Source organism: Diabrotica virgifera, chromosome 9 (genome assembly GCF_917563875.1).
Source record: "Diabrotica virgifera virgifera chromosome 9, PGI_DIABVI_V3a".
Classification (NCBI taxonomy): Eukaryota; Metazoa; Arthropoda; class Insecta; order Coleoptera; family Chrysomelidae; genus Diabrotica; species Diabrotica virgifera.
The window spans coordinates 112534028-112548111 of record NC_065451.1 but is presented as its reverse complement, the minus strand read 5'-3'; the positions used below and the strand labels follow the sequence as shown (position 1 = coordinate 112548111).

Genomic DNA, 14084 nt, shown 5'->3' with positions numbered 1-14084 from the left:
CCGTAGAGGTTCCCATTATAAGAGGAAATCGACAGGAATGTGTATTCTCCTCAATTTTGGTTTAATTTATAATGTGGATAATATTTTGGGAGAAGCTGCGGAAGCTAGAGCAGAAGGTATATTTGCTAACGGAGTAGTTATCAACAGTTTAAGATATGCTGATGACAGAGTTTTGAGAGCAAGGATAAAGTTACTTCTATCAGCGGTAACAGACCATAGTAAACAAATAAGTTAAGAGGAAACAGTAGCGATCAACAGGTAGCAAAAACGAGTTCCAAGATTGCGGCTGTAATTTTAAATATTTTTTCGAGATATTTGGCACACCTATTCGTAATATAATAAAGAATGGCGGTACAGAGCCCAATTTGAAAAATATATTAATATGTGGAAATTACTCTGTAATGAAATACAATAAGGTAAGGCCGCCAATTAAGGCCACCTTAACGTTTAAATATCTGTAATATTTTATTTAGGAACAATATGGGGGAAAACTTGTATACGTATTGCCTAACATTTTAGCTATCGAATTTCAGGATAAAATACGTACTAACTAAAAAATGAAATATAAAATTTTAACATTTAATAAATCTGGAATATTTGGCCTTATTAGGAACTGGTAGATTAATAAGGCCAGTTTCATTTTTTTACGCAAATTGAGGTGGATAATAAATTTTAAACGTAAGAATTAAAGAACAAATACAAAATTTAGTGAAAGGAACTTTTATTCATATTAAAAACAAAAATTTGTCAATACAATAAGCACACATATCGCACATTTACACACGTCTAGGACAATTGGCTTTATTAGGACACTGTCTACTTTTTTTTATTTAACATAAAAAAAATAATAAAAAGCAATATAGAGAAAAAACAGTTCCAGTTCCTTAAAAAGTATTAATTTACTATCGCTTTACAAAGAAAAAATAATTGGCATATATTCATTAAGTACCATTTTAGTAATTTTATAACTTACCTAAAATTTATAAACGAACTTCCGCACCGTAACAAACACGTGTCTAGTCTACTTGGCGCTGCTATGTGATACTACCGACTGAATGGCGTAGACGATTTTGACTGAGAAAGACATTTACGGTGACCTCTAATATATAATATCTATATTTAAGAAAATATTTGCAATTGGCCTAATTAAGACACTGGCCTTATTTGGCGACACTACCTTATTAAAAAAACGGGCCTGTACCGCCATTAAAAAGAACAAAAAAATACATTTTCTTCAAATAAACATTTTTATCCGATGCCTAGATTTTGTGTCATTTTGGAACTAATAAAATTTTTTATTTCATAGTAGTTCCAAAATGACACAAAATTTAGGCATCGGATAAAAAAGTTTATTTGAAGAAAGTGTATTTTTTTGTTATGCCGGTACAGGCTCGTTTTTTTAATATTGTATTTAATTACAGAGTAATTTCCACATAGTAATATATTTTTCAAATGGGGCTCTGTATCACCATTCTTGATTATATTACGAATACGTGTGCCAAATATTTCGATAAAATATTCAAAATTACAGCCGCAATCTTGGAACGCGTTTTCGCTACCTGTTGATCGCTACTGTTTCCTCTTAATACAATAAACCAATCGTATGGTCATCAGCAAAAATAAAAATATAGCTATCAATCCAACGAATACTTATGAGGTTATATGAAGAAATAGTTGAGAAAGAGAGTACAATCATACAAACATGTGGTCTGTTACGTAAGTGAAAAGTATGACTTATCTTAGGAGGTCAAATGTAGAATAGAGCAAACTACAACGTGATTAAGGAAGACGCAAAAGTTATTAACCAACAGTCTTCTAGTCTTTTATCGTCCATTTTTGGACAAAGGCCTTTTCCAACTCGTTCTACTAATATCTACCCGAAATAACATACTTCAAATTTGTTCTGGCTACATTTTTGATGTTATCTACTGATCCATCTAAGTTCTTCCTCTTGGTTGTCTACCTTTTTTAAGGTCTGCAATGTTGTATTGTGCCGTAAAAATTTTCTTTTTTTGTTATTTAGAAAATATAGCCGCATCCACCTCAATGGTTATTAGCGGCGACTACAGAATAAGAAACTAAATTTTATAAAATATTCCTATAAATTTTAGAAATTTTAAATATTGTCCATTAAAAAATGAGTGCTCAATAAATTACTTATACAGTTAAGTTAGGTATGTTAAATTATATGACGCGATAATTGACAAAACGGGGGCATATATTTAACAAATTGGTTAACAGTAACTCGTACATTACATATCTCGCATACAGGTGGATCTTCTTCTTCTTCTTGTGTCACTCCTATCGTAGATTGGAAATCATCAAGGCTACCCTGACTTTGTTTACAGCTGACCTAAAAAGTTCATTAGTGGTGCAGCCAAACCGCTCTCTCAAATTCCGCATCCACGACATTCTTCTACGGCGGATTCCGTTTTCCTTCTATTTTTTTCTATTTTTATTTTTGGACAGGTGGATCGCTTTTAGACAATAAATATGAGTAAGTAAGTCTGTTGTGTCCAATTTTTAATCGAGTTATCACCAACTATTCTATTTTTTTACGAGTTAAGGGGTTTAGTATGGTATAGTTAGACCCAAACCCAGACATCCAAAGTGAAAGTTATCCTTCAACACCAAATTGTTCTATATTGTCCACATATTGTTCAGAAAAAAGTCACACCATTTTGAGCGACGGGTTTGGGGGGGAGAGGGGGGAGAAATCTGCAAATTCGTAGTTTTTTACGTTTTTCGTCAATATTTCTAAAACTAAGCGGTTTAGCATGAACAACCTTCTAGACAAAATTGTTCTACATTAAATTTGAAATAAGAAAGGCCCTATGCATAACCCTTCTAAAATGAACGGTTCCAAAGTTACGGAGGTAGTATAGTATAATTGGTCCAAAAAAAGGCCTAACCCAGACATCCAAAGTAAAAGTTTTCCTTCAACACCAAATTGTTCTATATGGTCCACATATTGTTCAGTAAGAAGTTACACCATTTTGAGCGTCCGGTTTGGGGGGGGGGGGTGGAGATGGGGGAGAAGTCGGTAAATTAGTAGTTGTTTTACGTTTTTGTCAATATTTCTAAAACTATGCTTTAGTGTAAGGAATGTTCTATAGAAAAATGTTCTACATAGAACTTAAAATAAAAAAGGTTGTATACATAATTGTTATAAAATCTACGGTTCCAGAGTTACGGATGGTGAAAAGTGGAGGTTTTCGATACTTTTTATATTTACCGATTTCTCCCCCCTCTCCCCCTCAAACCCGACGCTCAATATGGTGTGACTTTTTTCTAAACATTATGTGGACCATATAGAACAATTTGGTGTTGGAGGATAACTTTCACTTTGGATGTCTGGGTTTTTGGTATAGTTATATCATAAATATTGCCCAAAAAATATAAAAAGTATCGAAAACCTCGACTTTTCACCGCCCGTAACTCTGGAACCGTTGATTTTATAACAATTATGTATAGAACATTTTTTGTTTTAAATTTCATGTAGAACATTTTTCTATATAACATTGTTTACGCTAAAGCATAATTTTAGAACTATTGACGAAAAACTAAAAAAAAACTACTAATTTACCGGCTTCTCTCCCATCTCCCTCCCAAACCGGACGCTCAAAATGGTGTAACTTTCTAGTGAACAATATGTGGACCATATAGAACATTTTGGTGTTGGAGGAAAACTTTTACTTTGGATGTTTGGGTTAGGCCTTTTTTGGACCAGTTATACTATACTACCTCCGTAATTTTGGAACCATTCATTTTAGAAAGATTATGCATAGGGCCTTTTTTATTTCAAATTTAATGTAGAACAATTTTGTATAGAGGGTTGTTCATGCTAAACGGCATAGTTTTATAAATATTGGCGAAAAACTTAAAAAACTATGAATTTACCGATTTCTCCCCCCTCTCCCCCCAAACCCGACGCTCAAAGTGGTGTGACTTTTTGCTGAACATTATGTGGACCATATAGAACAATTTGGTGTTGAAGGATAACTTTCACTTTGGATGTCTGGGTTATGCCATCTTTTGGATCAACTATACTATACTAGTTCCTAGGCTGTAATGTCATTTTTAATTACTTTCAATGACGTTTGAAACGATTACGATTCATTTTTCCACTTGCACAAACCACGACTCTTAATAAGAACTTTTATGTGACTCGCGGTATTTCGACACTCGTCTTTTTCTCTATCGGCACATACGGCAATTTCACTCGCGCACTTGTCAGCTTTTTCGCTGCCTGCAATGCCAATGTGGGATGGTTATCATATAAATGTGATTCGTCTGAATTTTAATCAATAATTTTATTGTATATCAAATAGACATAAGAAAAAACTATGGTAACGAATCAACTTCTTATTGCAGGTTTATGATAGAAAGATCCATTTTCTTCATAAGCCCCCGAACTATTCGAGTGCATTAATTCTAATAAGTTATTTAAAACTGACTTGTCCAATTTCATTTTACCAAATGTGTGTATATAATTCGAGCGGAATAAGCCGCTCCACTATGTAAATTCACCATTTTTCAACCCTCCCCGTCCGGTTAATATTTTATGTTTCAATTCATATGTTGATACAGCTGACGTTTGGGCTTGTACCAGAAATACAATTCTCTTGTCCACCAATTAAAAACCCAGTCTACACACTGAATTATTGATATGCTCTGCTTTTTACGTCATAGTCTTGAATATGCTATACAATTTAAATGACTATGTTATTCAATTATGTATGGTCGGGAAGAGGACAACAGCCTGCAAAAATCCGACCCGAGGACGATGCTGCCTTCCGTCCATTGTTTGAAAATTATGTTTCATCACTAAATCAAGTAAGGATATTTTAAGGGTACTCAAAATTTAAACAGAATTAAGTTGCTGCCGATTACTCCTAATTATGTAGAAGCCAACAAACAGAAAAATCAGACAGTCGTAGTTTGAGCTCATCCATTAATAGAGATTATTTTCAAATAATATCCTTTACCTGGTCAGCCAGCTAACGCGTCATACATGATTTAATTATTAAATCAATTGTTGATTCAGGTGTCCCATTCATATTGAATTATTAAATTATTTTTTGAAACTAAACTAGGAGACTAGCAGCAGGGATTTACACAGGGAAGGTCAATAGTAGGCGCGGTACACATAATCACAGAGCTAATTGAGAAGTGTTACGAACATGATAATTATAGACTTACACATCCTATTTAGGGATTTCAGGCAAGTCTTTGAGAGCTTAACAAGACCCAACCTAATAGAAGACATGAACATCCTAGATATTCCAATGAAACTTATAAAGCTTACGATAATGACAATGGAATCATAACAAATAACTGAATCAGCAAAAATACAAAAATAGCAACTGCAGTACGACCAGGCGACTCTGTATCAACGTCACTATTAGTGTAGCTATAGAAGGATTTATAAGAGTTCTAGAAATGAAACGTACAACTTTATAACTGTGTCTGACACACAAAAATGAAGAAAGACTGAGAATCCTAGAGAGAAAAATAATTCGGAGAATTTCAGGCCCATTAAACTAAGGTAATAATAGAGGAGTCCGTGTATGGAGAAGAGCAGCCACAGACAGGCAAGGGTGAAGGCAAAAAATAAAGGAGGCCAAGGCTCAATTTGGGCTGTAGTGCCGTAGAAGAAGAAGAATGATAGAAAACTGATTAACCGGGAAGAAAGGGAACTTTTGAAAGGAGAAAACATCGTCAGGTTTATCAAGGCACAGCAACTCAGATGTATGGGACATAGAGAAAGGAAAAATCCAGAAGCCATTATTAAAAAAATTACCAAATAGAAACCTGTATCAGGTAGACCACGAGAAAGATCCAAAACCAGATGGGAGAACCAGATAGTCGAGGACTTTAAGAAGATGGGAGTTAGGAAAAACAGGAACCAATGAAGAAAAATTGTAGAAGATGCCAAATCATAAAACTAATTGTAAAACAAAAATGTTAATGGGGCCAATTATTCCCCCCGAAAAACTCGGAATACCTGACTTAATGAATAAATTAATAGTTGATCTAGATGTCCCATTTATATTAAAATATTTTTCCTTTTTTGTATACATTAAGTCTACGAAGGCAGGGGACAATTGCGCCGAATGTACCTGCTATAATCCGGTCTCAATAAATGGTCCTTTAAACTATAGGCACGATTGTACTGGCAGCAGATTTATTGTTTACAACACGATAATTCTTAGATATGGCCTTAATCTAATTAATTAATTAGGTGTATGTACGTATATTTCAAATAATAGTACAGTGGGACCTCGTTAACTCGGATTAATCGGGACCACGGCCGATCCGGGAGAAAATGGTAAAAATTAATGAAATACGGTATACTTACAGATAAACTCCGTTATAATTGAAATGACATGAAATATATATGCACAGTACACATCTAAATTACGTATCAATTACGCCTTTATCAATTCTACCTAATGCTTTTAGTTTCTTTTCCATTGTCACTACAACATTTTTACGTTTTTTTGCCAAAATTACGTAGACAAAAAAACACGCAAACACACAATCTGAATAGATTTACGAACGATTTTATCGGGGCCCGACGATGTAAGGGGCCCGGCGTCGACAATAACAAAGACGTAATGTTTCCCGTTTTTTTAACAAATTTAAACCAAATAAGAAAATACAATAACAAGTTTAAAGGTCATCGGTTTGGTTTAAAATTTTAACAGCAAAAAATAAATAAAATTTACATCAAATAAAGAAAAAAGGCGCAAGACCCCTGCGAAATTTTTTTAATAATTTGCCTGAGCCTACTAGGAGTGACGTGACTGATAGTTTTGTGTGAAAAACATTTAATATTGTCATAGACTGAAATCCATTCGCTATTTAACATTTTATGGAGATTCCGAGATGAATATGAAGGCAATATTAAGAATAATATTGATATACAGGGTGTTAGTAAATAAGTATGAAAATCTTTAAGGGATAATTAAAAATTGTTGTCCTCTAATTCTACATGAAAAAATAATGGAAGTTTGCTCGATAATCGTATGTCCGCAAATGCTTTGTTTCCGAGGTACAAGGTGTTGAAATTTTTATTTAAAACTGCCAATTTTTTTATTGCTCCAAGACCGGTTGAGATATAAAAATTATATTTGGTGGGCTTCAAGAGGTAGTTATTGCACATTTTCTGGCAAACAAATAACAATTTTATACTCATTATTGGCGCGTCTACGGGTAATGATCTGAATTTTTTAAAGAAAAAAATGGTACGCCACTGAGATATTTCAAATTAAAAATTATTTTTGTATTCCACGTTTAATTTACGAAAAAGGACCTTTCTTGTATTTTTTTTCCTGTGGTGCACCGTTTTTATGCGAAAAAATAAAACATCTGCGAACGTGTTTTTCATTACATTATCAAGAACTCCAATATAAAATAATACCAAAGCACAACAATAACAGAAATTATTACTAAAAAGATTTTAACTAGGTGCAAAGCTACAACAAATTTTCAAAATTACCTCCTTTAAAGGTGACAGAATAATTTTATATTCACCATTGGCGCCCGTACAGGTAATGGTCTGAATTTAGGTCTGAATGGTCTGAAAAATTAAAAACAATTTTTGAATTTCTCGTTCAATTTACGGGTCCGTGTTCGCTGAGTCAGCTAGTAATATATAAATCGACCGGTTTTGTGAGATCATCTCGAATAGTTAGTTTCGGTTTTGATGTCATTTCCGGTTAAATGACCAGAAGTTTAACAAAAATAACGAAAATTCACAAAGAGCTTAAATATCGGTCACGTTAAGTGAAAACTTAGGACTTACGAAGCCCAGTTGGTTTTCTAAGCTTATCTAATGTAACTTTATTATTTTATGGCTTTATCTTATAAAATCATTACCTACTTTAAGCTTTGAAGTAATTGCATTTTACCCATCAAAATCTCATAAATAAATAATGAACTAAATTTAGATATTACATGAACCGGGAGTTTTCCCTGACATAGGCCTTTATAACACACAGACTAGGTTCAAAAAGTTTAATAATTAGTGCATGCAATTGTAGCTTTTTTCCTCATAGCTTTGGTTTTAATTATAATAAAATACTGTTATGTTATTAGGAAAACTCTTTATAATATGACACAAAAACTCCCTAGGTATGTGAATGGTGGATAGGACTGGATATGGCACACATTTTGATATTGGCATTCATTCATTGATTCAAGCTTTAGTGACACTGTCATTGTCTTGTATTAATATTATGAATAAGTGATTTTGTTGGCCAATTTTAAACTATTTTGCTGTATCTAAATATTAATAACAAAAGTACTATCGCTGCTTATTTATTGAAAAAATTGTACTATAATTATTTATTATATAGATTATTTTTTAATGATTTTAATTTACAATCATGTAGTTACGTCTACAGTGTTCTATACTATGGAGTGGAATTATGGACGTTAAATGTAGAGACAATGAGACGACTTAACGCCTTTGAAATGTGGACCTATAGAAAAATTATGAGGGTTTCTTGGATAGATAGAGTTACAAACAATGAAGTACTGAGAAGAATAGGTAAAGAAAAGGAAGTTGAACTTACAATTAAAGAAAAGAAGCTACAGTATCTCGGACACGTGATGCGGGGCGAGAAGTGTGGCATCCTACGACTCATAATGCAGGGAAAGATAGATGGCAAAAGAAGCATCGGAAGAAGACGAATTTCATGGTTGAAGAACCTGAGAGAGTGGTTTGGATGCAGCTCGAAACAACTATTTAGAGCTACTGCCTCAAAAATTAAAATAGCTATGATGATTGCCAACCTCCGTAGCGGAGATGGCACCTGAAGAAGAAGAAGAATCATGTAGTAGATTTTTCATCGCGTGTTTAATTTTGTCCAATCAGATTGTTGTACTGGGAATAATCTACTCACATTATATTGAGAGTATTTTTAAGTATTTTGTTTCCGTTTAATTATAATGAGTTTAATAGTTTTGACAAATGTCACATTTAAGGAAAGTAACCAAAATAATCTTTTAGCTTTGCGTCTAATGCCAAATTTTTAGGAGGTTAATATAAATCGGAAATTTTAAGCGCTCGAGTGTAATTCGGTAAAATTGTTTCATGAATAAAACTGTTTTATAAATACCTAATTTTTACTAATATTTATTGATATTTTCGTCTGAATATTTGCTAAGCCAGCTCATGCTGTTCACTTTGACAAGTTGTAAATCATTAATAATTGTGATAAATGTCACTAAGTGTTTGTTTACAACAACTTGAATTTTGTATGTGACTATTATAAAATGTTCATGCAAATATCACACGATAGTAAGAATAAATAAGAAAATAATGCTACAATTTTTTCTCAAACTTATTACCATTCGGTAATAGTCGGTAATAGTTTCGTGTCTATTGCCAGATGAAAAATTGTCGCATTATTTTCAATTTATTCTCATTCTCTTGTGATATAAATGTTGAAAATTATTATTATATAAATACCATTTGCTGCTTAAATATTTTCCAAAATTGTGTCGTACTGTTTACTTTGTAAACCTACGCAGATATTTATTATCTACCAAAAAGGCTTAATTAGGTTTACATCGATATTACTCGTATATATGATTTCATTATCATTATCGCATGTTGATTGTGGTAAATATCTTCTTCAACAAAGCTTTGATATTAGACAATAAATTTTCAATTTTGCCCGCCGCTGGCAGCCATGCTTCTTGCAAATATTGAATTTTATTGAAACCGCTTACTTTATTTGCAGGAATATCAATGCACAAAGGATATGCTTTTGTTCAGTTCACAAACCCCTTTGATGCTAGAAGTGCCTGTTTAGGAGAAGACGGCAGGACCGTACTTAGTCAAATTTTAGGTAAGTGCTTAAAACTAATATTATTTGAATGTAAGTTTGTATAATATTAATCCTTACCCTGTAGATAATGACTTTGGGGTAAGGAGAAATAAGTCGAAATTAATAAAACTTGGGGGCAGTTGAAACAATAAGAATCAATGGGAATACTTTTAGATAAGGGGGTCGATATGGGAATTAAAAGGCAGTCTAAGTAAATATTGGACTTCAGACGAAATGGTCAACCAAGCAGCTAAACTTTAATCAGAAAGACTAATAGATAGGGGAGAGTTGGACAAAACGGAATACCATTCATGTTTATTTTTATTACGGAAAAAATGTTAAAGAAATTATCATATTATTATTTTTTTATAGGTATAGCATTTATTGAAGCACACAATAAACGTATTTTTAGCTATTTTTAATGACTGGAAAATAGTAAAAAAATATTTATTAAAGTCCTGCAGATCCCGTTTTAGCATACCACGGTTGGATAAAACGGGATAGGTTCACAATATTAAATTTTTTTCATAAAATTATCTAAAAAGTATATATATAAGTAGATATAAGACTGCATAGCAAAATTTACCTTTGAAAAAACAATATCTTCAGTAGTCAGAAACTTAAAAATAGGCCTTTTTGATGTTTTATTGCAAAATGGGAAATAAGACCTTTTATTTAGGACTAGGCACGCATATCAGAACAAAAGTCACATAAAAATATGTTGTTCTTTTCTGCAGTGTGAGAACATGCTTTATCGCTATTTAAAAAATTAATAGGCCAACAAATAAATAGGTGGATAAAACGGGACATAAAAAACTGTATCCCATTTTATCCAACTTATAAGTGTCCCGTTTTGTCCAACTCAGACATTTTTTAAATCAAAAATGGCTCCTTCCTAACCGTGAAAGTAAAATTAGATTGACTACACATGAGAATATTCGTTAATGAGTGCTTAATTAAACGTAATAGTCACTGGAATTAAATGTTTAGATATGTAGGCAATATAATGTAGAAAACAACACACTTTAAAGTACAAAGTACCAAAAAATAGAGGCAAACAATTCTAAACACAACAACTTTTCATCAAATAATGGCATCGAAGTAAAACGAACTGAGAATGTTAAAATGACGACTGAGAACAAGTTTTCGTCGTTGTCCGATTGATCAGCACTAGTTGGGTCTCTAGGCTAGGTATCCCGTTTTATCCGACTATCCCGTTTTATCCAACTCTCCCCTAAATACAATTTGGAAGGAGTAAGTAATAACCTGTTCCTTTTCGAGCGGCTTCTCTTATTTTGACTGAAGTGCGAAAGGTCACGGAATACAGATTATTTTAGGGAGACAGGGAACTAGCTACTAAAATCAAAGAAATATTTACAGACATGTCCTTAACCTTTATGTTACTGGGAAGGTACACGTGTAATTATTGCTCTTTACTTTCCACTTATTTGGCCTTAAAAAAATCCAGGTGACTGGTTTATTAGGAGAACTCAAAATAGGGTACCAAAAATTTAATCAGATAGCTTTAGACTTTTTCAATTAGTCCAAAGTGGAAAAACATTAATATTTTTAGTGACATGAATTACTGAAAAGTTACAGGTGTCCCTAGGTATAGATTACAATCCATGATATTTTTAGGGACGTGAATTACAGGTGTACCTAGGTATAGATACCCCAGTCAGTTTCGGGTGGATGTTTTAAAATGTAAAAATGAAAATAAAATTTAGATGTAACGTGTTTGACATTTCCCAATATTATTTGCCTATTGCCAGATGTTGGGCTTGCAATGCAGTGTATAATAAAAATAATCTTAAGACTAATAATAAAACCATTTAAATCTACTGCAGCATTGCAGGTACAGGTGTACCTTGTAGGTAATCGGCGTATATAAAAATTGAGAGTAACATAAAGGTAAATAAATAGAAGAAAGATTCTAACCTTTTTAAAATGAGAAGCTAATTAAAAAAATATTCTTGTGTATTGAATTCACACCCAGGAAGCTCTGATGGGAAGATTAGTATATTGAGAGACTTCTTGTCTAAAAAACTCATACGTGGTTAAATATCATATTTAAAACTTTCTTAAAATATCCTTTTTAAAAAATAGCCAAGCCATACATGGGCGTCCATACCCATGGGCAGGGGGGCACGCCCCCCTTTTCGAGTGCTTTAAATTATATATGGTTATCCAAAGTATACACAATATAATGTGCAATATCTTCATGTCTGCCCCCCCCTAAAAATTTTTATATGGGCGCCCGTGATGCCATGTACGACAAAAGATACTGGCCAGAGCCAGTTACGACAAAAGATAAATAAACAAATAACGTAAAGTACACATTAATATTTCTTTTTATTTATTAAAATTGATATCAAAGTAACCTTATTATGCAAAAACTTTTATGATACAATATGCAAAATTGTTTAAAATACATTAAGTCAAAATTTACCAAAACTTATCAGAATATGCCAACTGTCAAAAATGTCAGGAAAAGTCACAAAAATTATGAATTAATCGATATTTATTCTAAACAAATTATGATGGGTTATTTAAAATTTAAAAAATCACATATTATGACAGTTAACAGAATAGGTAAACAAAAAATGGTTTACACACTCAACCCTTCATATTGCCATGAAAGCAAGATTTGCTATGTAGATAAATAAGATAAAAATTCAATAAAGTTTACTTTTAAATTAAAAGTTCGCCAGCTCTGTAAAAAGGACGCCATTTTTACAGAGCCTTCAAATCGGTGGAACGGAACTACCACTTTCCATGCCAGCGCACTAACGAGACAATACCTCACACCACGTAAATGCCACACTTAACTGGCAATCATTTTCTCTAATTGTCCATGGAAAATGAACTTTTATGCCGGTACGCAAATCAAACTTCCAACACCGTGATGTTACTGGTCTCGTGTCGTCAGGTCTTCTTCCGTTCGCATCGGGTGTAACAAGAACGAAACTTCTGATGGAGTATGTGTAAAGGTATATGAGAACAGAAGTAGGAAAATGACACATATGTAATAATGAACAAAAATGTAGGACTTCTACTAGAAGAGAAGCCGCTGTAACAGAATACTACTTTTGCAGTAGTATTTGTAGAGGGAACGGAGATGATGAAGAGAGTAAGATGTAAGATGAACTAATAACAGAAGTATGGATAGATAGATACAAACTGAATCTAGTTAGGCTAGCAGGATATGCAAGAGAAGGACAACTTGACACTCAAGGGTGGATTCGGCCAATTTGCATGCCTACCAACAACAGTAGACCAAAGTAAATAGTGATGATGGCTACAAAATAAATATTCAGATAAGAATGGATGTATTGAAAATAGATAGAATAAATATAATAGTCTAATATAGAAGAATAATTAATAAAAACAAAACAAATCAAGGGCACCAGGAAAGGATTTTCGATCACTTTCCCAGGTATCTTTCACTACTGCAAAATATTTTAAATCAGTAAATGTAAATATAAAGAAATAATAATAAATGGTATACAAAATAAATAAATATTTATTAAATATAACTACTTAGATTTTTGACAATCTCTGAGTTAAACAAAATGAATACTGTGTGACTATAAGGTAACATCCGTGATACTTTACAATATTGATGTATACAATATAATATAATAATATTACATATCAGGAAATTTAATTGCCTCTTACTTTTAACAAGGGTACAACTCATTTACAATAAGGTAATAATTAACCAAAATAATATAAACCAAATCATTATAGTACGATTGCTACGTACAACTAAGTTAGATACAGAAAATATAAACAATAATACTAAGACATACTAAACTCTAAATGAGCTAAGCAGGCACAAGCCGGACCAAGTAAAATATAATAAACACATGAATTAGGTAAGTAAAGTGAACGTTTAAGAAGAACAAATTAAATATAATATAAATGACTTAAATTGATCGAACAAATGAAGTAAAGCGAATTAATAATGAAATACATGGGAAACAAGCCATTAATAAAACGAAGTAAAATTACACAAGGAAGGGAAATCAATAATTAATAATAAAATGTATTGAGCCTATCATAGGATTATACATAAGTTTGGGAACCTAATAAACTAGAATGTATTGTTATGATCTACTTTTTATTACTTTTATATCAATTATTCTTTATTTGATTACTCCAATTAATTATTTAATCAATTATCCAATTATCGCAAATCATACAGAAAAATTAAGAAAATTTCTCAGGGTGTCTTTTTAT

At 32.5% G+C, this 14084-nt stretch overlaps 1 protein-coding gene across 1 annotated transcript in view; it reads left to right on the top strand.

Annotated features, from left to right (window-relative positions):
* The window catches only part of LOC126892422 (heterogeneous nuclear ribonucleoprotein C), a 2215671-nt gene that overhangs the window by 977971 nt on the left and 1223616 nt on the right, over positions 1 to 14084 (top strand). Inside the window, exon 4 of the mRNA XM_050661951.1 lies at positions 9756 to 9863. Within this exon, the coding sequence (XP_050517908.1) occupies positions 9756 to 9863 (108 nt within the window). The remainder of the gene's footprint in view (positions 1 to 9755; positions 9864 to 14084) is intronic.